We start from the raw sequence: 25,361 nt of genomic DNA on the forward strand, positions 1-25,361 counted from the left end.
GCCCCCTTTGCCCTGCTGTCTTGGGACCTTTGGCTCAGCAGATCTTCTGGTTCAGCCCAAATGGCAAATGGGGAACATTAATGGCCAAGACAACGTGGCCACTTCCATGTTGACTCTGTTGTGCCTTTCAGGCTTCACCGTCCAGTTTGGCATCTGGTTAGAAGGGCCTTCCCCATGAGGAATGGTGCTCCTTGCAAGCGGATCTCATAATGACGTCAGCATCCTGGCCAATCAGCCCGGGCACGATCCTACCATTGCTGAGGCCAAGGATGCCTTCATGTTGGGTGGGTGGGTGGCTGGGGGAAGAAAGCTCTGTTCCTGAGGCCGGAGCCTTGCTGTGCTGAACTGCTGATTGCACTGGCCACTGGGCCAGCATCCAAAGAGATGGGGCGCTGGGCCGGTTGCCACAGGAGCCAGTATGCCCCCACCCTCATCATGGACCTCTCTTTGGAGGTGGGAAGATTCTGCAAAATTTGCCCCGCTGTAGCTCAGGGCGATTTCTCAGGCCATTTTCTGATCCGTGTGGAAGTCTTGTGTGTTGGGACACCGGCCTGCTTTTTTAAAACAGAGCCAGCCTCTTCATCTAGCATATGGCTGATCTGAAAGCATTTAGCATTTGCTTGTCTATGGCAGCGAGAATGACAGTAAATCCAGGCTCCTGACTTTTTAAGGGGGTCCCTCGAGGCACATTAGAGAAATAAAGAGGCATGTGCAGAGAAAAGGCATTTTGCGAAGAAGGCAGGTGTGGCTTGGAGAAGTTAGTTCTTTTGTTACAAAATCTTCTGGCACTGAAGTCCAGGCATGTGTGCCATTTACGCACAGAGTCAGTGGGAGAGAGTCAGTGGGTGCTTCTGATAGCCATTCGAAAGGGCGACAGCCTGCGGGAAGCGCCACGATGCCCTGGAAGAAGGGCAGCCTGCAGGTTATCACCCCAGGACTGAAAGTGGTCCCCAGACCGCCCAAGGTTGCCCAGGCTCGCTTCAGTGGGTCCATCAATGGCCACTGGCATAATTTTCCTGGAAGAAGCCACAAAGCATTCCTGCCCTAAGCAAAAGGTGTGCTATGGCAAGACCTGGGGTTGCTTTCCAAGCCAGCCACGGCAGTGGGTGTTCCACGAGAGGTCGCTGAGGCCCCATCGGTGAGGGTGTTCAAGGATAGGGTGGACATGCACATGGTGGGCATGTCGTGAGCGGAGCCGGCTGGAGCCGGGGGTCAGACTAGATGGCTCGGGAGGCCCCTTCTGACTCACTCTGTTTCTGTTTCAAATCCCAAAGGAAGGGCTCACTCTCTTTCTCTTTCCCTTTTCCACCACAGCCTATTCCCAGCATCCTGAGATGGTAATAATCACACAACAAGAAGTCCGATCATGAACTCTGCCATGGAGCAAACTTTACACAACTTCATTTAAAATTTAGATGTTTGCAGTATTTGGGAGGAGGGGGAGGGTAACTGGAGTTTGACAACAATGAGAAGAACCAGCTAATGCAATAGATAATGAGTCACAAGCATCTTTCTGCTTTGCAGAAAAGCACCCTGACAACACATCAGGGTTTTTATGGTTATCAGAGGAAAATGATTCCAGAAACTTGGCTATTTTCTGGAATTCTGCTGTAGCTGATAATGCATAATCCCTCGTCTCTGAGACCAGAGTTGCGCAGGCTGGGCCGAGACTCGCGTGAGCCAGCTCTGGTCCCCACTCCGTCGTGCGGCTCCCCGGGAGACTTTGGGCTTAGCACAGATTTCCGACCTAAAACAAGCTGTGTTTCTCATGTTCCGTTTGTATTGGCTTTTAACCATTTTTCATTAGCTTTTGACTGTTCCCACAATAATCCCAGAAGAAGTGGCCATGTTGTGGGGACGATACAAGGCTAATGTCTAGTGGAAGGAAGAAGAAGAGGAAATGGAGAAGCTGTGAAGGTGTTATTGTGGTTACCATGTTGGAGTGGGACTCCAAAGAACCAGCTATTTGGTCATGAAACTCAGTGGGTAAATTCAGGCCAGTCACTGACTCTCAGTTTCACATATTTCACAAGATTTAATTAAGTATCATATTTAAGTCCTGTTTGTTTTCCTTGCCAAGGAACTGAAGGTGTGTTACGTAACTTCACAACAACCCTGTGAGGTAGTTTGGGCTGAGAGTCTGTGACTGGCCCAAAGTCACCCGGTTGGCTCCATGGCTGAGCGGGGACTAGAAGCCAGATCGTCTGAGTCCCAGTTCCATGCTCTTAACCACTACACCACACTGCCCTTTCAGCACTACCACAGCTGGGGAAGGTCTCTTCCAACCACTATGCTCAATATCTGAGGCCTTCCATCAAAAGCCACCTCCAAGGGGGTACATTGGTGGCAACAAGGAAGAGGGCCTTCTCTGTGGTAGCCCCCAAATTATGCAATGACCGCTCAGAACTTGCCATCTTTTCACCAGCTCCAAGTACCACACGGGGGAGGAGGCATTGATAAACCATTTTTCTGCAGACTGGTTTCACTGGTTAGTTTTAAAAACGTGGTTTTAAATCTACCTTAGTGTAATTTTATGATGTTGTATTTATTTATTCTACATTGTATTTTACTGTTGTGTTATTCAATTTGCATACTGTTTATTCGATATTGCTTCATTCTATACTGTATTTTATAGAATAAAATAAAATGACTGTTGTTCACAGCTCAGAGAGCTTCAGCTATTGGGCAGTGCAGAAATTAAACCAACCAACCAACCAATAAATATATTCCCAGGAAAGTGTATTTATAGGATTGCAGACTAATTAAGCTAAGATCACTCACTGCTCTCTCAGCTGGTAATATGGAAAGTACAAGTCTGGTCTATATGACCAGCTTCTTCTAAAATGAACTGAAGTATCATATGTCGAATGCATGATGTAAATGCTTACTAATTGTGAACACAGTGATGGGGACTCACTTCATTTGCCGGCGATATGAACGCCGGGAAGAAGGAAGAGATGTTGATAAGCTGCTGCCGTGCTCGCTCGTGCTGCCAGTGGGAGAAAACTCAGGGCTGAAGAGATCTGAGATGGGAAGGGGGAGCGATGCAAAGGAAAACTTCACCTGCCATCCCTGCAGCCTTGGGCACCCTCACAGTTCCTGGGCAGCTGGGCTAACGGCTGCCCTCACTACTAAGGAGCAAGCTGATCTCACATCGCACCAGCTTCCGGAACCTGATGCTCTCCAGATATGCTGCACTATCCCTTCGGCTGCTGGGGATGATGGGAGTTGTAGTCTGGCTCCTCTGGAGTACCATGCACTGCAAGAGACTACATTACATGCATGTAGAGTACACCTATTTTAATTTAATTTAATTTAATTTATTTCTTAAGTGTATCCTATCTGGCAAACTGTAAAACCCGAATCTTGCAAAACGGGTGTTTGGGAACATGTGTAGTTACGCTTGTTCAAAGGCTTGGATGATACAATTCTCTAATGAGCTTACGAAGCCGAGCTTCCAGCTGCATAACATGAGAAATCACCTGAAGAAGACAAGGGAAAGGCCAATTTTTCACACACTGACCATGGAATTGCGACCCTGAAGGGTTTCCTGCCATTTGGTTAATAATTACCACTTCAGCAGGATAGCCGGCGTCCTTGCAGAGAGAACAGCCTGGTTCAGCAAGTGCTTGCATATTAAAAAACAAAACCCTAACCCAAAATAAACGTGTTATTGGTCAATGTTCCATAGGCCCATCCATCGTCTCTGTAAGAAGCCTCTGCATGTACTCGTTTGCACACTCCAGCCCTCAGCCCCGCCAGAACTGGATTAAATGGCCAAAACCTGAAAACTACCTATTAGCAACTCCAGACTTCCGCCAAACCCCGCTGCTCGATTCCAAATGGCAAAAAAGCATCCAGATGAAACACGGCAAGGTTTCACTGCAGAAAACGCTCCCTCCCCATCCTGGCAAACCCCATACCTTTGCTTTGGGGAGGGTTCTGACTCCGATCTCGGAGAACGTTGATCTGGTAGACAGCTCCATAAGGCTCAAAAAGTTCTTTTAGCTCTTTTTCTGACCACGAACGGGGAATCTGTCCAACAAACATCTTAATGGCATCCGGGTCTGGTTGGTCTGAGTGGTCCAGTGCGCCATTCATTTTGCTAGCTGTGCCGTTACTACAAAACAAGAGGGGTGGGAGAGGAAGGGTGAGCATCATCAGGAGAACAGTTTTGAAATAAGGCCGTATGTGACCGCCAAAAAGCAAGAGATGGGTAAATACAGCACCACTAACCCTTCCAGAGCGAATAAGTTCCACCGTCAACAAAATGCCATGCTATGGCCAGGAACAAACGACAATGAGAATTTGTCATGACGTGATTCTCCGACAGCTATTCTCAGCAAGCTGAGCGCACAGAAGGCAGCGAGCCGAAGTCACACAATCCCGTTGGAAGCTCGCAAAAGAAAAGGCCATTTCAAGAAGTATGGGGAATTCTTCACAATCACACGCCTTTCTCCGAAGCAGAGTAGTGGCACGTGGGCAGCCCTCCCGCGACATTTTCCACTGGGTGTTATTTCTCCCCGCACCCCCAGGACAAGTGGGCTTTTGATTTGAAATATACAGCACCCTGAGAAAGGCATGCAAACCATCTGGCAAGACATTTGATGAGTAAAGCAATCTGCCTGCGATGATCTTGCAGACGGTCAAAATGAAAAACCGTGCAGCTTCTTTGCAGCCCAGACGCTGTTAGATTTTATTGCCTGAATGGGTGTCCGGATAGGATGGACTGCATCCCACCCCAAATAGGCCCATGCCTGAAAGCAGGGGTGTTCCACCTCAGACGAAGGGAGGACTCTAGTGATGCTCAGAGGGACGTTGCCTCTTCCCCTGGTCCCATGTCTTTTTCCTGACTGCACAGCCCTGGCTTTGTTATGGTTTATTTTTTCCTCCTCGCAAAAGGTGGCAGTCCTTTTCCTAAGGATTAGCTACCAGCAGTAAGAGTGTTTGGTAAGCCATGCAGACATCTGCTAAAATATGTCAGTCTCACTCCTCTTGCTTCTACCGCTGGCCACAGGTGGTGGTTGTTGTTGTTAGTCACGAAGTCGTGTCCGACCCATCACGACCCCACGGACAACATTCCTTCAGGTCCTCCTGTCCCCCACCATCCCCCGGAGTCCACCCAAGCCCACACCCACCACCCCAGTGACTCCATCCAGCCACCTCATCCTCTGCCGTCCCCTTCTCCTTTTGCCATCTATTGTTCCCAGCATCAGGCTCTTCTCCAGGGAGTCCTTCCTTCTCATTAGGTAGCCAAAGTATTTGAGTTTCACCTTCAGCATCTGGCCTTCTAAAATGCAGTCAGGGTTGATCTCCTCTAGCCACAGGTATCTTCCACTAAATCGAACCCAGCCCTTTGGCCAAAGGAGGCCGTGCACGTCTGCTTTAAAGAACCATGCTGCGCCATCAGACTTCAATTCCCACCTTTCCCTGTCCACCTTTCTTCCATCAGAAGCACTTCGCTTCTCTCTGTTGCAGAATAAGACTGTCTCTGTGCCAATACTTTACTTCGAAGTAAAGTAAAACAAAATGGGAACACGGATTAAAAAGTTGCCTTTACTTAAAAATAATAAAATAAAATGGGAACATGGATAAGTGTTCCACACGGCTAGGAGAGTGAAAACACATTATAAAAGAGTGGTACACAGATTTGCCTAAAATATGCATATGCGAACCTGCATAGATAAATCATAGCTATGATTTAACTGTATTGGAACAGAATAGAAACAGAACGTATCTCAACACTATTTTAAATCCCGAGACATTCTGTAGGGGGTGGGATAGAAAAGCTTTAAATAAATATAAATAAATAAATAAATAAATAAATAAATAAATATAAATAAATAAATAAATAAATAAATAAATAAATAAATTGTCTGCAATATCCAGCCACTAACAGTTTTCCCTGCTTAGGTTTTTTCTTTCCCCCTTTTTTAACCGTTCCCCTGGATTTGACCTGGACAGCTAGTCATGCAGAGGCAGTCGTCTGCCCAACAGGACACTCTCCTTCCAGCTGAGAGGAACATCATTCATGGGATAGGCGTATTTAAAGGGAGCTGGACGGCGACCTGAGGCATGCAGGGGTGGGAAAACGTCCCACAAGTGCTGGCAGGGGAAGGTTGGAAGTTGTAGGAGTTTTTAAGAAGTTTAGAACTTCGGAAGTAGCTATTGTTGGACAAAAGTTTATAACCTGCCATAAATCATATAAAAATAGAGTCCTATCAAATCGTATCCTGAGGGAAGATGAAACAGTGGATACATTGCAGCACTCCTTAGAATGACATGATAGGGGACAGCCGGATCCGTCCCCAGGGACACCATTTTTGGAAGAAGCTTCCTTTTGCAGATGCCAGTGCAATCATTTTGGAAGCAGTTCCACATGTTTATATAGGAGACAGTTCTGATAAATGATGCTCTCATGCTCTTTCTTTCTCCCTCTGGCTGCATCTTTGGCTTTTCAGCCTTAGGCACTAAAATTACTAGCCGGCCTGGTATAGAATATCATATCAAAAATAAAATGAGCTAAAGCAGAAACCACACGAGGAATTTTGTACCCAGGAAAAACAGCTTTTCTGTCAGAGTTGGAAAGGAAGCACAGAAGAAGTTGGCTGATATCCCAAAGGAGGAATTTTACACCAATAAGTCCCTACTCAGTTCCAAATAATCTCACATCCATGAATGGGGAATAAAGCAAGGCTGGGACTGATGAGGTGTGTTTTCTAATACATGTAGGACCTTGTGCTGTTCTCACCTCCTTTGAATGCAATCCCAAAGAGGCCAAAAAATAATAAAACATAATCCTTTCTTCAGGGAAAGTAAATCTACTGCTTCCAAAACAGATGACTTCACTTAACAGGAGGTGGTGAAAAAGCATTGCAAATCTCACTTGGTCAATGTCCACTGCATTTGCAGATACTTTTTAAAGTTCTGATCCACAGCACAGTTTATCCCTCCACGTTAATATAAACCCCCGCTGAATCTGGTGTAGCTGGAAAACATAATCTTTTCGCATTAGCCAGGAAAAGTAGAGGAAGGACGAGACTGAGTCATGGTCTTAAAGGGAGTGTTGAACTCCATGCAGCCCACATCTGTGCAGCTGAGGAGGAGCAGAGAAGCAGGAAGCTCTTGTCATGGATGACGGGTCACCTGAAGCTAAGACATTGTCCTGCTGGCCTCTACATCATCCAAATATTTGGGCTTTACTCACAAGGGAACAAATTGAGTCTCGGAAGGGAGAAACCAATGTACAGGCTGAGCCTCAAGGCTACACATTTGCGCAAAGAGAAATAATTTAGGCCTCTCTGCTTCTTCTCTTTTAAAGCATTAGAACACCTGAGCACATTAATGTCCCTCGACTGACTTTTTGCAGCTCTCCCAGGTCCTGAAGGGAGGGAAGACAACATGAAAGGCACATTTCAAAACCGATGTGGAAAAGTTTGATGTGCCGGCGACGTGCCTAACCGTGCCTCGTTCTGCCACCGCGATACGTTTCAATTAGCCAACGCCACCTTGCGTTTTCTCTTGGGTCTCCTGCATCAGGGTTGGAAAAAGAACAAGGACGACGCTCCAGCCGTCCTTTCAGGGATGCTGTGACTTTGATCTCAGGCTGCAGCAACGTGGCTGCTTCCAGGAAGACCCTGTGCCCCGTTCCGGCATCTCTGTGCATCCAACAGAAATGCTTTGATGCTCCAATCCATTCTTCTCTGCCTCAACCGCAGGCAGAAGGCTCTCCTTTGTCCCATGGATCAGACTCTTCTCTTATTCCAGCTATTCCAAAAAGCACATGAAGGATGTGGTCACGGTTCAGGTTGGCATCTGCTTTAAGAACCTTTAGGCTGTTCAAGCCCAGAATGCCACTGCAACGGATGGGAGCCTGGGGAGGGGGAGGTCTCTCCCATTCCTCACTAAAAGAGCCAAAGGTAAGACAGGGTTGTTGCAGTATTCATTCTATTCATTATTTCTATATCCCATTTTTTTCCGTAAAGTAACCCAAAGTAACTCACAGAATCCTCTTGCTCCTCCTCTCCATCTTATCCTCACAACAACCCTGTGAGGTAGGTTAGGCTGAGAGTCAATGACTAGTCCAAAGTCACCAAAAGAGCATCATGGTTGAGGTGGGACTAAAAACTGAATCTCCTGGGTCTCGGTCCAGTTCTAGTCTCAACTCTAACCACTAGGATTTCATGCTGCAGTAACTTGCTATTTCTTGGAGCAGATGGTCCCACAAGACCCGGGGAGAGCGGCCTGGCTTGGCCTATGACCACTTTTGGCAGTGTGAAGAACCGTTGTGAGCAGAATCACTGCCTTGTGGTTAATTATGGTGTCCAAGGCATAAGTTGGGTCTGAAACTTGCCGAAAGGGCAAATGCTACTTTGCAGCCACCAAAAGGGCAAATGCTATTTTGAAATGCATTAACAGAAGCACTACTTCCAAATCACGAGAAGTAGCACTTCCTCTACACTCCTCACTAGGCAGATCTCACCTGGAATGCTGTGTCCAGTTCTGGGCACCAAGATTTAAGAAAGATGCAGAAAAATTAGAAAGGGTGGAGAGAAGGGCAACAAAAATGACCCAGGGTTTGGAGACACTGCCCTGTGAGGAGAGACGGAGAGAACTGGGCATGTTCAGCCTTAAGAAGAGAATATTGAGGGGGGACAGAATATCCCTCTAGAAGTACCTCAAAGGCTGTCACAAAGAGGAAGGTCAGGAGCTCTCCTTGCTAATGCCAGAGTGTAGGACACAGAATAATCAGTTCAAGTTGCAACAGCCCAGATTCAGGCTGGACATCAGGAAGAGCTTCCTCACTGTCAGAGCAATACAGCAGTGGAACCAGCTGCCTGGAGAGCTGGTGGGCTCTGCCACACTGGCGACATTCAGGGAGAAACTGGGCAGCCCCCTGAGTGGGATGGTGTAACGTGGTGTCCTGCACCTGCAGGGGTTTGGACCCTGTGGCCTTCTTGGCCCCTTCCAACTCTGCTATTGTGTGATCTACTGCTCTGCACCCGTGCCTTTTAGTGTTTTGCCTTTTCCTCCCCCGAGGTGGGTGCACTGCAAAGGAAATCCCTGCCCTGCAACTGTCTACCATCTGCATTGCCTCAGAGCCTCTTGGGGCCCTGTTATGTAGCCCAGAAACACTCAAAGGCAACAGGAAAGCTGTATGCGCCCGCTCTGATGCTCCGGCTTTGATGCTCCAGCCTTGCTTAGAACGATCCCAGCTTTCCAGAAGAGCATCAGTCAAGAACTGGGTGAGCAGGTACCAAGAAGAGGGTCCCGCAGCCCCCCTGTGGTCTACCTGCTGCAGTGAGGTGGGTCCAATTCCTATTGCACTGGAGCTCTGTAGTTTCCGGTTCCCCCAGGGTTCTTCTTACCCATGGCTGGATCCTGTGCCCGTCAGATACGGTCTGGGCAAAGGAATCCTGTGCAATGGGCGGATTATGTGAAACGTAACCATATCAGCAATGCAACATTCCATCATTGCAATTCATCCCTGAACGGCTTGGGACCAGGATACCTGAAGGACGCCTCTTCCCTTATATCCCCTCACACCCCTTAAGATCTGCAAGAGAGACTCTGCTCCGTGAACCCCCCTGAAGGAGGTAAAAAGAACATCTACCAGAGCAGGACCTTCTCTGCAGTGGCACCCAGATTGTGGAATGCACTCCCCGGAGAGGAGCGCCTGACGCCGAGTTTATATTCTTTTCAGAACCAGGTCAAAACCTTTTTATTTAATCGCTATTTTAAAAATTAGTATTTAAATTGTTCGGAAATTGTTTGATTTTTGTCTTTTATGTAAATTCTTATTGAATTATATTATTTATATATGTGCTTTTAGTGTATCTCAGTTTTATGGATTGTGAGCCATCCTGAGATGCCAAGGCATAAGGGTCGGCATACAAAAGTTTTAAATGAAATAAAAATAAATAAACCCGCTTTTTCCTGGCATTAAGGCATAATGGTAGAGAGAAGGGCTCTTTTGAAAAGGCTGGTGAATTCAACGGTTTGGCCCTTTGAAGCAGCGAGAGGGGCAGCACCCCATGAAGCGTCTGGAGCACAGATTCAGGAACAGAAAGAGGAAGTGCTTCCCAGGCATGCTCTGAACAATCCGATCTTGTATCTGCAAGCTTCCCACGGGGAGGAATGATGCCATGGAAGGAATAATGCCAATAGACAGACCCTTGTCTTGGGTCAAGTGACGGGAACTGGCTTGAAAAACAGAGGGGGAAAGTTCCAGGTCTTTTAGGAGTTACGTGCCAGAGATGAGTGAGGTTGAATAGAACAGGAGACAAAAACACATTGTGAGAGAGAAAAGGCGTGCAGAGAAGCAGAGGAGGGCAAGGGGATGGTGCGGAAGTGAATGGCAGCGCTTGTGTTGTGCTAATGGCTCTGGAACAGACACGCCGTCAGAGAGAGACAGAGCTTTGCAAGGATTAGCAGGCTGACATTGACGCCGCGTTGGTGCAGAAGACTGATGCGAAGGCTTAGAGAGAGGAAGACGGTGCTGCTGCGTGTGGAGGGGGAGGAATTACCCATGAGCAGGGTTGCTCATCGCAGCTTTAGTTCCGCCCCTCTTTTCTAGGCATGTTGAGTTTATTCCTTGCAAAATGCTATTTCTTGATATTTTCCCCCTTGTAAAATGTTGTTTCTTGAGTTCCTTCCTTGCAAAGAGGTTGACATTTATGGCCGTTTTATAGACTGCCGTTTCTACGGACTCTCCGGCTCAGTGAGGACCTGAACCAAACAAGGCAGGGAGAGAGATCTTTGTGCTGCTAAGCTTGTGTTTGGGAGCCTAGTGGCAGCTCCTGAAAACTGAAACGGAGCGATTAAGTCCAGGAAGTGCTGAGCAATGCAACACATCTCAAGATTGGTACAGACACATGTGATAGTATACCAGCCAGAGTGAAGAGATGCAACAGCAGCAGGGGGTAATTTTAGTAAGATCTGAGAGCACATGACCCAAACCAAAACACAGAGATCAGATCCAGCACGGCTGCGTGACCTAAACAGCTCCCTTTAAAAACAGGGCTGGCGCTTTTAGCTGTGTAAGTTTTAAAGGAGAGCTGTCAAATAGAAAGGGCCAGAGCAATCTGTCTCTTTGCAATTTCCATGGGGCCCACCTGGCAACTACACTGCTCAGCAATTCTAAGCTAACCCTTCCTTAGGCCAAGCGACTCCTGATGGCTCCATACCAGGTCAGGGCCAGGGGAATCGGCCTCGTTCGACTCTGTGTCACTTTTCCATGCTTTTGAGCCATAATCCCATTTTGATGGCAGCCTGCTTTTTCTCTAAAGAAATCCGCTCAAAAATACACACTTCATACTCATTTTGATGCACAAAATTGCCAATAACATTGGGAGTACAATAAAACTCAACCGAAAGCTAACAGCTGATGTGCCAATTAGCTGGAGAGCTGAGATCAGGCTGTTTTGCTTAGCGATTTGCAAAAGATGGAAATGCGTAAGTATCTCTTCCAATTCCATTTGAATTTGGAGTGTTGGATGAGGGGCACAGGCCTTTGGTGTTTAAGGACAGGCTGGACACGCACATGGTAGGCATGTCAAGAGTGGAGCTGGCTGGAGCTGGGGGTCAGACTAGATGGCCCAGGAGGTCCCTTCTGACTCACTCAGTTTCTATGATTCTATGTTTGGCCAGCATCTTAGGAGAGCTGGTTGGCTGGGGTGTTTAGGATGAAACACAGGGAGCTACTGGAGACCAGGTGAAATCTATTTGTTCTGCGTTATACCCTCCAAATCTGCAGCTGATGGTCTTTCCCATTGCCTGCTATTTGATCTGTGCATCCGATGTTGCCAGAGGTGGGAATTCCTGCACACAAAGCAACTGCTCTACCATTGAGCTACAGTCCTTCCCCAAGGCATGCAAGAAGATGCTGGAGGGACCATGTGCAATGGAGGATTAGAGGGAGGGGTGCTGGTAGCTGCAAAAGGATAATCAGGGCTGGGAATGCAGGTGGTGGAGGATTTTGGACGTAGAGGTAGAAGGTGATGCTATGGCCACGCAGAGAATGGCAGAGGATGGGGAAGAAGCCAACATGCCTAGCAACAAATCTGGACCATCACGGCTGTACTGGGAGGCCATACTGAGCATCGGGGGAGCAAGGCTGAATCTGGTTGTTCTACCACCCTTCCTTTTTATGTTTAAAATGGATGCAATTAAGATTAAGAGCAGTCAGCCAAGCCCAAGCACAAAGTTGGTTCAGATATCATATCATTATTTTGCTTTAAAAACAGGGAGACAGAGAAGTGAAACAAATGATAATAAATGAAAATTATCTCTTTCTACCACAGGATGGTTCTTATTCCCAAGTTATGTGTTCAGGATCAAGCCAACAGGCTTATAGTCCTTGTAGTCAGGATTAAAATGTGGCATTGCATGTGGACAGAGCCTTTGGGTCATGCTTGCTTGAGGGCCGGGTCTTCCTATCCCCACAACTTATAAGGGATGTGGAAGGGCTTGTAAAGGATGGCACGGCGGAAGGGGGATGGAGAGGGGAGTTGGTTGTGTACTTCCCAAGTGAAGTTGTGCACTTGGCCATCTGGCAAGAGGTTATGCAACACCATTAACTTCGGAGCCTAAAGTCATCTAGCTGCACCATTGATTGGCCTGGGTGGGAGGGAGCGATCTCCTCCCTTCCTCTGTCACAAATTCGAGATTTGGTGAGTGTGTGTGTGAGTTATAACCATGACCCCTGGACATCCCCTTGTGGGTGATGGTTGGCCTTCCAATCTATTTCAGTTTAAATGACCCCGCTTGAAAGAATATTGATCAGACACACTCATTTCATGGGAATCTTGTTGATGAAAGCAAACTGTGGTATTCCATTTGCTGGCAATTTTTACGCTCCCTCCTCCGCCCTTTTAAGTTAGCTCTCTTGCATTTCTTGAAAACTTCAATCTCTTCTCCCATCACTTTCTAATTAGAAACCAGGAATGAATTAAAAATAGTTTTACCTGTAATGTTTGGAATAGGATTACCATTTCAAGAAAGACTGTGTGTCATCGATATTTCTATCACTTAAAAAAATAAAAATAAAAATCCGAGGTGGCTGTTTTTTTAAGGGAAAAAAGACAAAACATCTGGCACAGGGAATACAGATGATCGTTTGTTTATCTCTCTCTCTCTCTGTCGAACTGCCTTTTCCAAACACAGCCAGATGGAGTCTTTCAAAATCAAATTAATTTCAGATTAATTCACTCTGGACCATTGCCAGTTTCTTGACTCTATGCTTTGAGGCACTATCTAAATTGATTTACAGTCATGAACTTAAAACAGCTCAAGTCCTTCGGTATCGGAGGGGTGAGGGGGGGTAAGTACAGTGATGTAGAAAGAAAGATGGAAGGGTGAGCTCCGACAGGTAACATTCCTTCATGTCGTTCTTCCCTTGCAGGCGACTTGCCCCGACACCGGAGTCCCTCCCACAGTCTGGAAACTTACAGCCGCATCCTTATTTTGCATGCAATAAAAGCTGCCCTTTAGGATGAAGCGGGGCTAAAATAAAACTCTGTGGTCCATCCTATCATTCCACGGGACCTGCTCCCAGCTTAGGGTGCCTGGCACTGCACTTACTGACAAAGCGCTGTGTCCCAGAGAGACCTATGTAGAGTAGACCAGCTGGAATGAATGGGACTTAAGCTAGACTATCACTGAGTAAAGGCCAGTGTGCATTTATAAGACAGACAGGACTGAGCTACCAAGCTTTTCCCTTTCATGAATGTTGAAGTCAGGCATCACAACAAGCAACACTGCATGCTATCCACAGTTCTTTCTCCTGGATGTGTCTGACAGACAATCTAATGGTTTCTATGTTAGCCTGGTTTCCACCCTGCTCACTCATCCCTTCTGCTGTTGCCACAGACCCTATCAGCCACAGTGCATGACATTCAAGCACTTGCTGGATGGCTGGAGCAGCTTCTCCACCTCTCTTTCCAGGGGACTCTGTCATGGCTGCATACCAGGACAGCAGAAACCACGATGCTGGGTTTGGGTGACTGGAGAAATCATGGTGAAGCGTGGAAACCATAGAACATACCATGGTTTCTTACTATGGCATCTAAAACTAAAGGCCCCATTCTGTAATACCACAACAAGATTAAAAAAAAACACAACAGACCACTCTGCATTAGAAACTACAATGACTTGCTGTGTCATACATACCTGCCCAAGGAGCCTTGGGCACCATCATTCTTGAAGAAAGACTGGGGAACTCTTAAGAAAGAAATATCAGCAGCCTCACCAAATGACCATTCCCAGGATTCTTTGAGGAAACCACAAGAATTGATAAGTCTAAATCCATTATATAAGTACAGGGCATCCTTCCCATGGGAAGATCCACATGGGACCTTTCCCATGGGAAGAAGGGACAAGAATAGGGCCCTGTTTCCGCCCTTCCCATCCCTTGTTGGTCCTTGGTCATCCATGCATGGTCATGCGCATTAACTGGCAGTTACTCTCAATGAATACAGTTCTTGCATACATATCCAGTTCACTGCCTATTTCTCATGGTTCTGAGCTGCAAATTGCCCCATCTCGAAGCATGAATGATGGAGGATGTCGCCCTGTTGAGGAGACAGACCCTGGATTTGCACATGGAGTTATGGAGCTTTCTCCCCCGAAACAAACAGCTGGTGGGCTCCAGGGTACAGGAAGCCAAGGGTCAGGTTACATGCATACCTTTGCGAGAACATCGAAAGGATGTGGAAGAGAGTGTAAGACAATCTATAATTTAACAGACCCTTTAAGAACAGATCAATTCATGTAACCCACTGAGTCATCTTTATATAAATCACCCACTTGCACAGGGAAGGCTGCAGAATGAAAGCAGCGACTTGAAACAGGACCCAAAAGAATAGTTAAGGTGACCCTAGTATGAGCAAATTGGTAGTGTCCTCCAGATGTTGCTGGACTGTAGCTTCCATCATCCCTCACCATTGGCTGTGTTGCCAAGGGCTGTTGGGAGTATCTTAAGTTGAGCACCCTTGCAATAAGAGCAAATATACCATTGTTGTTTGTATGAACTGGCCCAGCTGGGATTCAGGAGAGCAAGGTGGTTGGAATGCTGGGCATGGACTGGGCAGACCCAGATTCAAATTCCCCCTCTGTTATGAAATATCTTAGGTGACCTTGAATTAGGCACTTTGTCTCAGCCTGACCTGCCATGAACCCACACTCTCAGACCATTCAATGTATAGCAGTGGACTAAGATGAGACCAGGAAACAGGTTGCTTCCTGAAGGGTAGAAGGTCATCTTATGGGGGCCCTCGTGCTCACAGGATACATTCTTCACTTGAAAACAAATTCCTGACAGAACCTCCATGAGTTCATTTGGATGCCCCAGGACTGGTGAAGCTGACCATGTGCACACTTCAGTTGGCTTTACCTCCTTGCTGAGACAACAGCCTCCTGTTGCAAGAGCCATGTAGAGCCATCCAAGAACATGTTTTCACCTGTCCTAAAAGTTAGGCATGTTTCTGTCTTGGTGTTTCCTGTAATGCCTTGACTTATCCACCTTGAACTCACTCTGTCGGTTTTCCTTGCCTTTGCCTGCTCTGGCTTCTCTATGCTTGCTAGACTGGATTTTGCTTGCCTTGATCTGACTGCATTGGATGTGCCTGAATTCCCTTGCAAGACTCAAGTAACCACAGGCTGGGATATAACCTACCACATGGGGTTTTGAGACAAAAACATTTTGGGATACTATGCTTGTAGCCTTGACCTCCTCGGATATATAAATGTGATGGATGGATGGATGGATGGATGGATGGATGGAAGGATGGAAGGAAGGAAGGAAGGAAGGAAGGAAGGAAGGAAGGAAGGAAGGAAGGAAGGATGGATGGATGGATGGATGGATAGATAGATAGATAGATAGATAGATAGATAGATAGATAGAGGCTAACTGGTTCACTGTGCCTTGAGATATACAGGCTTGCTGGAATCATTAAAAACGAATCACTTTAAATAAAGATATTTTGGAAGTGGCCTGAATTATTGCTCATCAGCCTGACCCCCCATGAGTATCTCGGTTGGATTCCTGGCACAAGCGCATGGAAAAGCTACATTGTCAAATAACATCCCTGAGTAAATGACTACATCAACAAATGTAGCTGAACAAATGCAGTCGTTCTATTATCAGACTTGTTTCAAGTACAATTTGGTTTTTTACAGAGACATAACAGTCAGCTCTGAAAAATTGTAAGATAAATGTCAGACAGAGATAACAGCGTTAATGAAGCTACGTTGGCAAACAGCAGTAATCTTCATATGAAAGGCGTATTTCTATTAGAGCCTAACTTGTCCAAGGCAAGAGTGGTGTTGGGACTATAATTGTAATATTTAAAATGCACACACTCTTATAGTAAATAGTACCTGTGGACATAAAAATCAGGAGAACAATCTAAATGAAATTTTCCTGCCTCAGCAAGACCCCATTGCAAAGAACAGGAAACGTGTCTTCCTATATTCCTGGAGCAGAGCTTATGCAGCAGTTTCCCCCTACAGCTTGCAGACTACATACTTTAGCTTAAGTAGAGAGGGATTTTTCATTCACTGTGGTTAAGTGCTGAAGCTTATAGCGGTTAGAACAGCCCACATTAAGGAACTGTAGTGAAAGCTGTTGTGTAGCAGTGGACCCGATGGAGCTTTGAGGTCTCAGAAATTGGACTGTTTGCTCATAGAGTTCTTCGGTCCTGGACTATTGCATCAAGTGCATGTGTGAATGCTCTGCCACAGGTCTGTGACCATGCAGGAAATGTCTGGGTCACCCCTTGAGGACACTTCAGGCATTGCATTGCAATCTACCTTGAGTGCCTTTTTCAGGCTAAAGGGGCTAAGACAGATCAAAGCAATAAATGATCAATTAACGAGAGATGTGGCAATGGATATGCATATAGGAGCATCTGTAATAGCTATTCGGTTAATCAGCCACAAAAGCAACAAGAGAGAGCCCTCAGATGACTAGGAACGCCATCAATTCCCACGGAATTGGTAACCTGTGGAGTACATGGGACACGGAATGGCAGCTTTCATTGTGCGGATTCCTTGTGCCGATTCCAACGAACGAACAAATCTGGGATTCAAGGTCCACCACTCTGCCACTGAGAGCTATCCAGCTTCAAGAGAGCAGAAAAGCTGGAGTTAGTCACAGTATAGGATTGCATCCCTGATCTGTTTTCCCCAAACGCCACTTCTGTGATTTTTCAGCTGGAATGAACATGGAAACCCCTTAACACGGCTTATTTGCCTGCAAAGTTTTTGTGTGGATTGTATTCAGGACATGCTCCGTTTTTAAGGAGGGCTTCTCAGCTTGGTCCCCTCCAGTGTTTTGGACTCCAGCAGGGTCAATGGTCAGGAATACCAGGCGCTGCAGTGGGACAAAAACGGTCTCTAGATTGGCAAAAACACACTGCAGGCAAAAACACACTGCAGGCAGGTGTGCGGTGAGGTTTTGACCAGTGGCAGACCACAGAGAATCGCAGGAGTAATGGGCCACTGGGTGGTAATCGGCTGGAACAGCACAGTTCCACTGTGCCACAGGTCAGGTTGGCCCAGTTCCCTGCACTCCATATGAAGGTGCTATTACAACTCAGAACAGGTGGAATTCTAAATTGTCCCCGTGAACAAATGAGATAATGTCAGCACTACCTGGTAACCTTGCCTGTCTCTGACCTGTGCAGAAATTGGTCTACACACCTACACACACCTTTCTCCGTCTGAACCACGGGCAACTGTCCGTGTCAGGTAACAACCATTTCTAGTGCAAGACCATTCTATTAAAAATACCTGAATCCGCTCCCACTTTCTGATGACAACCATTAAGAGAAGAAAAGAAACAGATAAGTCTAATTACACCAGTTCTCCACTTTACACAGTTGTAGATCTGAGACCGGCTTTGTCTTCAAAGGAAATCTTACAAGGGATTTCTAACGAAGAGGAAAGAGGTCCGAAACAAGAGAAAATCACACAGTTTCCTTTGAAAGGGTTGCAGTTCTTTGTTGCTCCCAAAGATCACTTTCCTTGCCTACATACATATACAGAAGCATGTTTTATACACAGCATGATCTTTGTTGCCTTGTAATCGGAAGAAGAAGCTACTAGATTCTCTACGGGGCAGCTGTGCATCCTTCTGGGGGAAGTCAGCTCTCTTCTCCGGCCTTTCCCATTCCAAAGGGCAGGAACTCCCCCAGGAAAGCAAAGCTTATTGACTGACACAGGATTACAAATATTGGGTATCTCTTCTCCCCTACTAATTTTCCTGGGACTACAGCAATGCTAATGCTCTACCCATTATCCTTCACTGCCCCTTCGGCACAGAACTCCATTCTTGAGCATGGGGGACCAACATTCTCCCTTCTTTCAAATATTTTCTTTAGGCATGTCGAACAAGGGCCAACCTAAGACATTTTGCTGCCTGATTTGGAGGACTAAACATTACTCCCTCCCCACCCCAAGGTCAGGGTGCATCATGACCGAGGCCTGAGCCAGAAACACCCACAAGAGCCACCCTCCTTTCCGAGCAGTAAAAACAGCAAAGCAAAACTTAATACTATCTTTTTTGCCACTTCATAACCATCAAAATCAGTCACGGAAGCAGCCACCTCACTTGCACGGGATGGTATTTGGGCTAAAGGGCTCCTTTCCTTCCTCTTGCTCGTCCCCGCTTTGCTCTTTTCCTGCGGTCTACTTCAGATTATGGCCTCATGGAGAACAGGCCGCTGGCTTTGCTGCTCAGGTTGCACGGGCATAATCCTCCTGACTTTGCTTGTGCCTGTAGGAGAGGTTGGGATCCTAGCTGCAGCCTTCAAACAACATGCCAAGGTCAGATCTGGGACTCCAGCCTTGGAGAGCCATGTCTCCGTCCTTGCAGCTGATGCGCTTCTTGGTGCACTGGCACGGTGGGGAGTTCCAGCGGGCAAGGAAGGGAAGAAGAAAACACAGCCCCCTCTTCTGAAGAATCCCAGCAGCGGCCGCAAACTCACAAGGAAGGGAAAAGCATTTCCAAATAATTTAGAGAGTGAAGAAAGCACGGAGGCAGGCCTGGCCTCTGGGCTCCTCCTGCCCTCCTTCTCAGTTGCAAAACTGGGATGGCCTACATCATCGCTTCCTGCCGCCAGAAGTCTGTGTGAAGCTTGAAAGGATGGACAAAATCGTCAATTTCAGTCCTGCTTAGTTTCTTATTTTTTCCAACCTTAAGTTTGGTCAGTCCTAAACTTTTGAGAGTTTCCGAACCTTAAATTCAGTTCATCACAAACTTACTTCTTGAAGAGAACCACGCCAGTGGGTTTGTATTGGGAATGGAAGTCCTTTCATCTGTCTAACCTTTCACTGGTTGCTCACTGATCCTCTTAAAAAGAAAAAAAGGGAGTCCATTTGCATTTTTGTCTATTTTCCTCTTAGTACATGCAATTTTGCCTAACGCAAACATTATTGCAAGAGGTTTTCCTAATATCATGCATTTTAATGTTATTTTGATGAAGATGCACATTTCGTTTGTACTTTGTTCTAATATACACATTATGGTGTATTATTATATTGTATATTATTATCTTGCATTATATTATACACGTTATTATATATTCTTTTGTTTGTCTGTAGGTTTCTACTGCAAAATGTGGAGAAATGTGCATTTTGAAGTAGAACTAGATTTTTGCTCATGTTGTGCTTGGCAAGTTCGCAATTAGGCGTTTTTGCATTAAATTGAAATCTTTCTCCCCAATTCCCTGGGGTCGCACAGAGAAAAATCCTTTTACCTGTTACTTGCCCCTTTTAAAAACAGAACAAATATGGAGTGTTTCATGAGTGAAGCTAGGATCTGCATGAAATAGATTTGTTGTCCTGTAACAATTAAGCCCAGGAAACCTAGGCTTAACTTGAAAGGCTGATGAGTCCAAGTCTCGTGTAAAAACCAAGGGCCATCGGAAGGAAGTGCTAAAGGCTTCAGCTGGTGGCTCAGCTGTACTCCTACTTGGAGAGGAATAGCCTGGCCCTGCTGTTCTCCAAATTAGATTACAGCAATGCACTCTACGTGGGGCTGCCCTTGAAGCTGGTGCAGAATGCTGCGGCCAGTTTAATAACTGGGGCCTAGAGGTGTGAACCTGTAAGACCAGTTCTGGCCTGCCTGCATTGGCTGCGTGTCTGCTTCCGGTCCCAGTTCAAGGTGCTGGTCTTAACCTATAGAGCCCTACACAGCTTGGGGCCATAATACCTGCCAGAGTGCCTCTCCCAACACAATCTACCTGGACACCACGCCCCGCCTCTGGGGCCTTCCTCTGAGTGTCAACTCCTCAAGAATTTCTGAGGGTGGCCTTTTCAGTGGTGGCCCCTTTCTTTGGAAAAAAAAAAAAAACCCCTCCCTGCTGCAGCCCATCTGGTGCCAGGTTAAGCCAGCCCTCTTTCTGGAGGCCTTCAAAGACCTCCCTGGTCATTCAGGGGCCTGAGACAATTAGGCAGGTGCCTTTCTTTTATTCTCAATAAAAAAGGCCTTTTTATTGCCTTTCTATTGTCTTTCAATGTTCTTCCATGCTATTTAAATTGATTTTTAATTCTCATGAATGTTCTCATCTACTGTATTTTATCGTTTATATGCTTGGTTATAAACCTGGGAGACAGCTCCAGCTATGGGCAGTACAGAAATGAAACAACAACAACATGAACAACAACAACAGAACTTGAACTGTTGCTCCTGGAAAGCAGACTAGGCAAGACAGACAAGTCAGCTCATCTACTAGAAGTACTGTATTTCTATTTTAACTGCAACGATCTTTCGGAAGTCTGCATTGGAACATATCAATTAGCGTGTGCTGATGTTGTGCAACTCATTCTTTTGTATGAAGCTTTTCCTCTTTTTGACAGTTCAGAAGCGGCCAATCTATGAAGGTGATTTGCTCTCATTAAGTTAGACATCGCATAATAACAGCTATGGATGTCCAGCCTGGCAGTTTTTCAGAATATACAGTACAGAGAACACGGGTGAGATGTATTTTCTGTTGTTGTTTTTTAAAGGCCAAGAGAACTGCATGGCTTTAAGACTGTCACATGCAGAGCAAACTCTTTAGTGATCTTATAGTGAAGATTATTCTGTCTTTGGGACTCTGGTTAAAAGATTGTGGTGGTTTGCTTAACCCCCAGAAACCACAGACCCCACGGTGCTGTATTCCATTATGTTAGCGTGAAATGTGTCATGGTGTATTTGAAAAGCTCAGCTTCTCACATACTGAAAGGTTTAAAAAGGTTAATTGAGGAAAAACACTAATTTAAAATGACAACCCCTCAGAGAGAGAAACTGCCACCTTGCTCTTTAAATACCAGAAAAGTAAGTTGCAAGTCTCTCTTTCCAACTTGCCTGCCGTAACTACTGGAGAGCTGGAAGAAGAAAGCTTCCAGTCTTACAAATATTTAAGAGGGGAAATGGGAGGTTTAACCCCAAAACAGTAACATCTTTTAATGACTCCGTCGCAAGGTGATAGCTAGACCTCAAACGTATTTTAGCTTCAGATTATATGATTTCTGAACAGCCATTATTTTAAAGGGAATAGCACAATTTTGAACATTTGTCATTTGTAGGGCTAGGATCTCCCAGCACCTTCCAGAGTAAGCGGAACAGCTATTCTGCATGAGGGGCATCCCTGCAGTGACAGTGCGCAGGAACTCCGTAAATGACTTTCGCCTGATTTTCCCTAGACTGATCCAGACATATCTTGTAGACGGCATCCCAAGGCGAGTCTGTAAATACTCAGACAACGCTACTGGTTTCTCTGCACAAGAACGCGAAGCCTGCAAGTTGCATGTGAGGAAGCAGGGCCCCGCAGGCACAGGGGCTGTGTGGGTGGCGTGCGTTGAAGATGGCCTCACAGACAGCTGGAAGGATGGTGCCTTGGGTGCTTGTTCTCCAAGGACGGCTGGTCAGACTTCAGAGGAATCAGAAGTGGACTGTGAGCAGAATGGGAAGGAGTTTGGAAGTATGGCCCATGTGGGATGAAAGTTGCAGAGGTGCTCGCTTTATAATTTTTTATTTATTTTCATTTAAAACTTTTCTAGACTGTCCCATTACCGAAGTCTTGGGAAGGTTTAAACAGACCAAATGTAAAAAATAAAACACAGTGTCCTAAAATTCAACTAACAATAACCCCCAATTAAAACGGTCAGGTCTTAAAAACACTGGGAAAATAAGAAGGTTTTGGCTCAGTGCTGAAAAGAATACAGTGATGGCGCCAGGCGAACCTCTCTGGGGAGCGAATGCCGCAAGTGGGGCGCCACCACAGAGAAGGCCCTTCTCTGTGTAGTCACCCTCCTAATCTCCTGCAGGGAGGGCGCAGAACTGGGCAGCCTAGTTAGGTAATTGGAGCTTGGAGAGGAGGCACAGTCACCTCCAGAAAGCTGATTGCTGGGGAAACAGCCTCCCTTGACCATTGTGCAAGCATTGTTCTTCCACTCCACCCTGGAGCCTCTTGCAGCAGATATGGAAGAAGGTTGCTGGTGGTGAAATTGAGGTTCCATGAACATTCCCTCAGCTCACTTTGGAAGGCCAGGCCAAGCACAAGAGGAACCTGTGACTGCTTGGAGGAATGGATCCCAATAGGTTTCGTCCAACCCTGGACCAGGGAGCTGAGCAGAGGAAATCTGACACATTCCCACCCACAAGCAGGATTCCTCACACATCACTGCTGCATCTAACATCCAGCACCTAAGAAGCGAGCAATGGCACACCAAAGATCCAAGTTATGCCTTCCAAATGGCTTGTTGACGAGTCCCATTGACCATAACTGCTGCTTGGCCCACTGCCCAGCTTGGCCAGATGGGGGATCGGTGAATTACTTTCACAAGATTACAGTAAGAAGTTACCTGCAGAAGTGGATCAAGTCAACAAAATGGTTTTTTATTCTTCAAGAAAGAAAGAAGAAAGAGCAAGCTGCCTTTCAACAAAACCTGCAGAGGAAGAAACATCCCACAATCCCTTGCAATTCTGGCCAAACATGATGTGAGAACTGCAGTTCAGCTTGTTTCCTCCTCCGGGAGTCCTGGGCTTGCCCTGTTGCACTGGCACTGCTTAAATATGGATGGAGCCACAGGAGGGTAAGAGCGAAAGTGAAGGGGCAAGGGGAGAGGTGAGCAATGGGAATTGCCCACCAGCCCTGGCCACAGCAAGCCAGTGGGGCTTTCGCCTGGGAAGCCGTTTTCATAAAGCGTTACCATCACTGCCATTACATTGCTATTATCGTAATATTTGTATTTATTGCACTGGTATTCCTACTTGCATCATTCGCAATCTTTGCCCTGCCATCTGCATGTTGTTATTATTCATAATCATCCTATCCATACGCTTCATTCCTTGTATTAAGTTACTGGAGAAGGCAATCGTGCTAAGGAAAGGTGAAGGCAAAAGAAGAGGCAGAAGGCCAGCTATCAGATGGATCGATTCCCTAAAGGAAGCCAAAGCACCGAGTTTAGAAGAGCTGAACGGGGCTGTCAAAGACTGGATATTTGTTCATAGGGTTGGCGTAAGTCAGAGATGGCTTGCTGGCGCATCACTGCAACATTGCTATCAATTATAATTGGCTTTAGCATTTTTATTCCTGGGAGTGCTTTGTTTCATTGTGCTCCTTGGTTGGATCTCTATGAAGATATTTTAGAATATCTGAATTATGTGCTCTGTTGAAAGGCAAAGCAAAACAAATAAAATATAAATCTATAGACACACCATCCAGGGTTCTATTAATGCAGTATAATATTTTGGGAAGTTCACACACAAAAAGGAAGCCAATGCTCTCCACCTTTGCCCTGTGCCACAAGGCATGACTTAGAAAGTCCAAGAGAGTTTCTTGCACTTGTGCACAGGTGCAGGAAAAGTCTTGTGTAATAATAAAACTGATGAAATGCACATATTTGAGGGATTATGCATTGCAGTATCACGGCTTAAATTAGAGGCATTTTGATGAAAACAAGCTAGGTTTCTTCTAACCGAGTTCTAGCAATTCTGGGACAATGGTAGCCACCGCTATCCACTTCCACTGCACTCTTCTATCGCTGCAAGGTACAATCTACACTGCATTTCGATGACCTTATTTACTAAGAAAGGACAACACAACCATGCTTTCTGTTTTGCCGAACTGAGCGCAAAGCCCCGCAGCCAAACTGTCATGTCTAATCATTATGTTGCTTGAGTGTATTTAAAACAAAATAACCTTTACAAAGCAAGTCTGTGCACGCATCATGCGCTCCATCGCTCATGCCACTCTGATTTGGGTGGATCACGTGTTGGATTGGCACCTGCGAAACTGAAGTCAAATTGCCAGCACAGTCACTGGGTCAGAGCAGAAATGGACCACCATGAGCAAACCATGCTAGCATCATTTCAGTCTGCAAAATGGGAGTAAGAGTAATGGACCTCTCCTAAGGGTGTCTGCCCACAGTTAAAACCTAGCAATGCATGCATAGGATCCCAGAGCCCAAATCCATCCTCATCCTAGAGAACCTACAGAAAACCATGTCTTGGTCCAGACAGAGTCCGAGTTTTCCTTGTGAAGTGGTACTGTAGACCCGTGAGGGCCGAGCCCTTGCACATGGCACACCTGCACAGCTGTCAGAAGCTCAGCGTCCTGCCAGGGCCCTCTACAGCTTGATACTTATCACATGCCGCCCTTAGGTAAGTTGAGCCATGATTTCCATTTCTAGAAAAGGAAACTCCCCAAGCTAAAACCTAATTTCTAATACTTCTTACCATGTGTTTCGTTGTTATTATATTACATATGTTTGTTTGGTCACAAAGTTGTGCCCGACCCATCATGACCCCATGGACAACATTCCTCCAGGCCTTCCTGTCCTCCACCATCCCCGGGAGTCCAGCTAAGCTCACGCCGACTGCCCCAGTGACCCCATCCAGCCTCCTCATCCTCTGTCGCCCCCTTCTTCTTTTGCCATCTATTGTTCCCAGCATTAGGCTCTTCTCCAGGGAGTCCTTCCTTCTCATTAGGTGGCCAAAGCATTTGAGTTTCACCTTCTGCATCTGGTCTTCTAAAGAGCAGTCAGGGTTGATCTCCTCTAGGACTGATCGGTTTGATCGCCTTGCAGTCCAAGGGACTCGCAGGAGTCTCCTCCAGCACCACAATTCAAAGGCCTCAATTCTTCAGCTCTCAGCCTTCCTTATGGTCCAGCTCTCACAGCCATACACTGCAACTGGGAAAACCATAGCCCTGACTATACGCACTATTGTTGGCAGGGTGATATCTCTGCTTTTTAGTATGTTGTCTAGATTTGCCATAGCAAGCATCTTTTAATTTCTTGGCTGCAGTCACCATCTTTAGTGATCTTGGAGCCCAAGAAAATAAAATATATCCCAATTTTTCCATGACAAGAAA

General features: G+C 46.2%; 1 protein-coding gene across 25 annotated transcripts in view; it reads right to left on the reverse strand.

Moving 5' to 3' along the window:
- CELF2 (CUGBP Elav-like family member 2) overlaps positions 1-25,361 on the reverse strand; it is a 543,991-nt gene that overhangs the window by 178,150 nt on the left and 340,480 nt on the right. For 24 of the 25 annotated variants that reach the window (XM_044428119.1, XM_044428080.1, XM_044428088.1 and 21 more), the window contains one exon: positions 3,924-4,120. In XM_044428119.1, the coding sequence (XP_044284054.1) occupies positions 3,924-4,101 (178 nt within the window). In that variant the 5' untranslated portion in view covers positions 4,102-4,120. Of the gene's footprint in view, positions 1-3,923; positions 4,121-19,263; positions 19,365-25,361 lie in introns of those variants that run through there. The other variant, XM_044428127.1, reaches the window with a different exon arrangement.

This window comes from Varanus komodoensis, unplaced genomic scaffold (assembly GCF_004798865.1).
Source record: "Varanus komodoensis strain SLA01 unplaced genomic scaffold, ASM479886v1 scaffold1, whole genome shotgun sequence".
Classification (NCBI taxonomy): domain Eukaryota; kingdom Metazoa; phylum Chordata; class Lepidosauria; order Squamata; family Varanidae; genus Varanus; species Varanus komodoensis.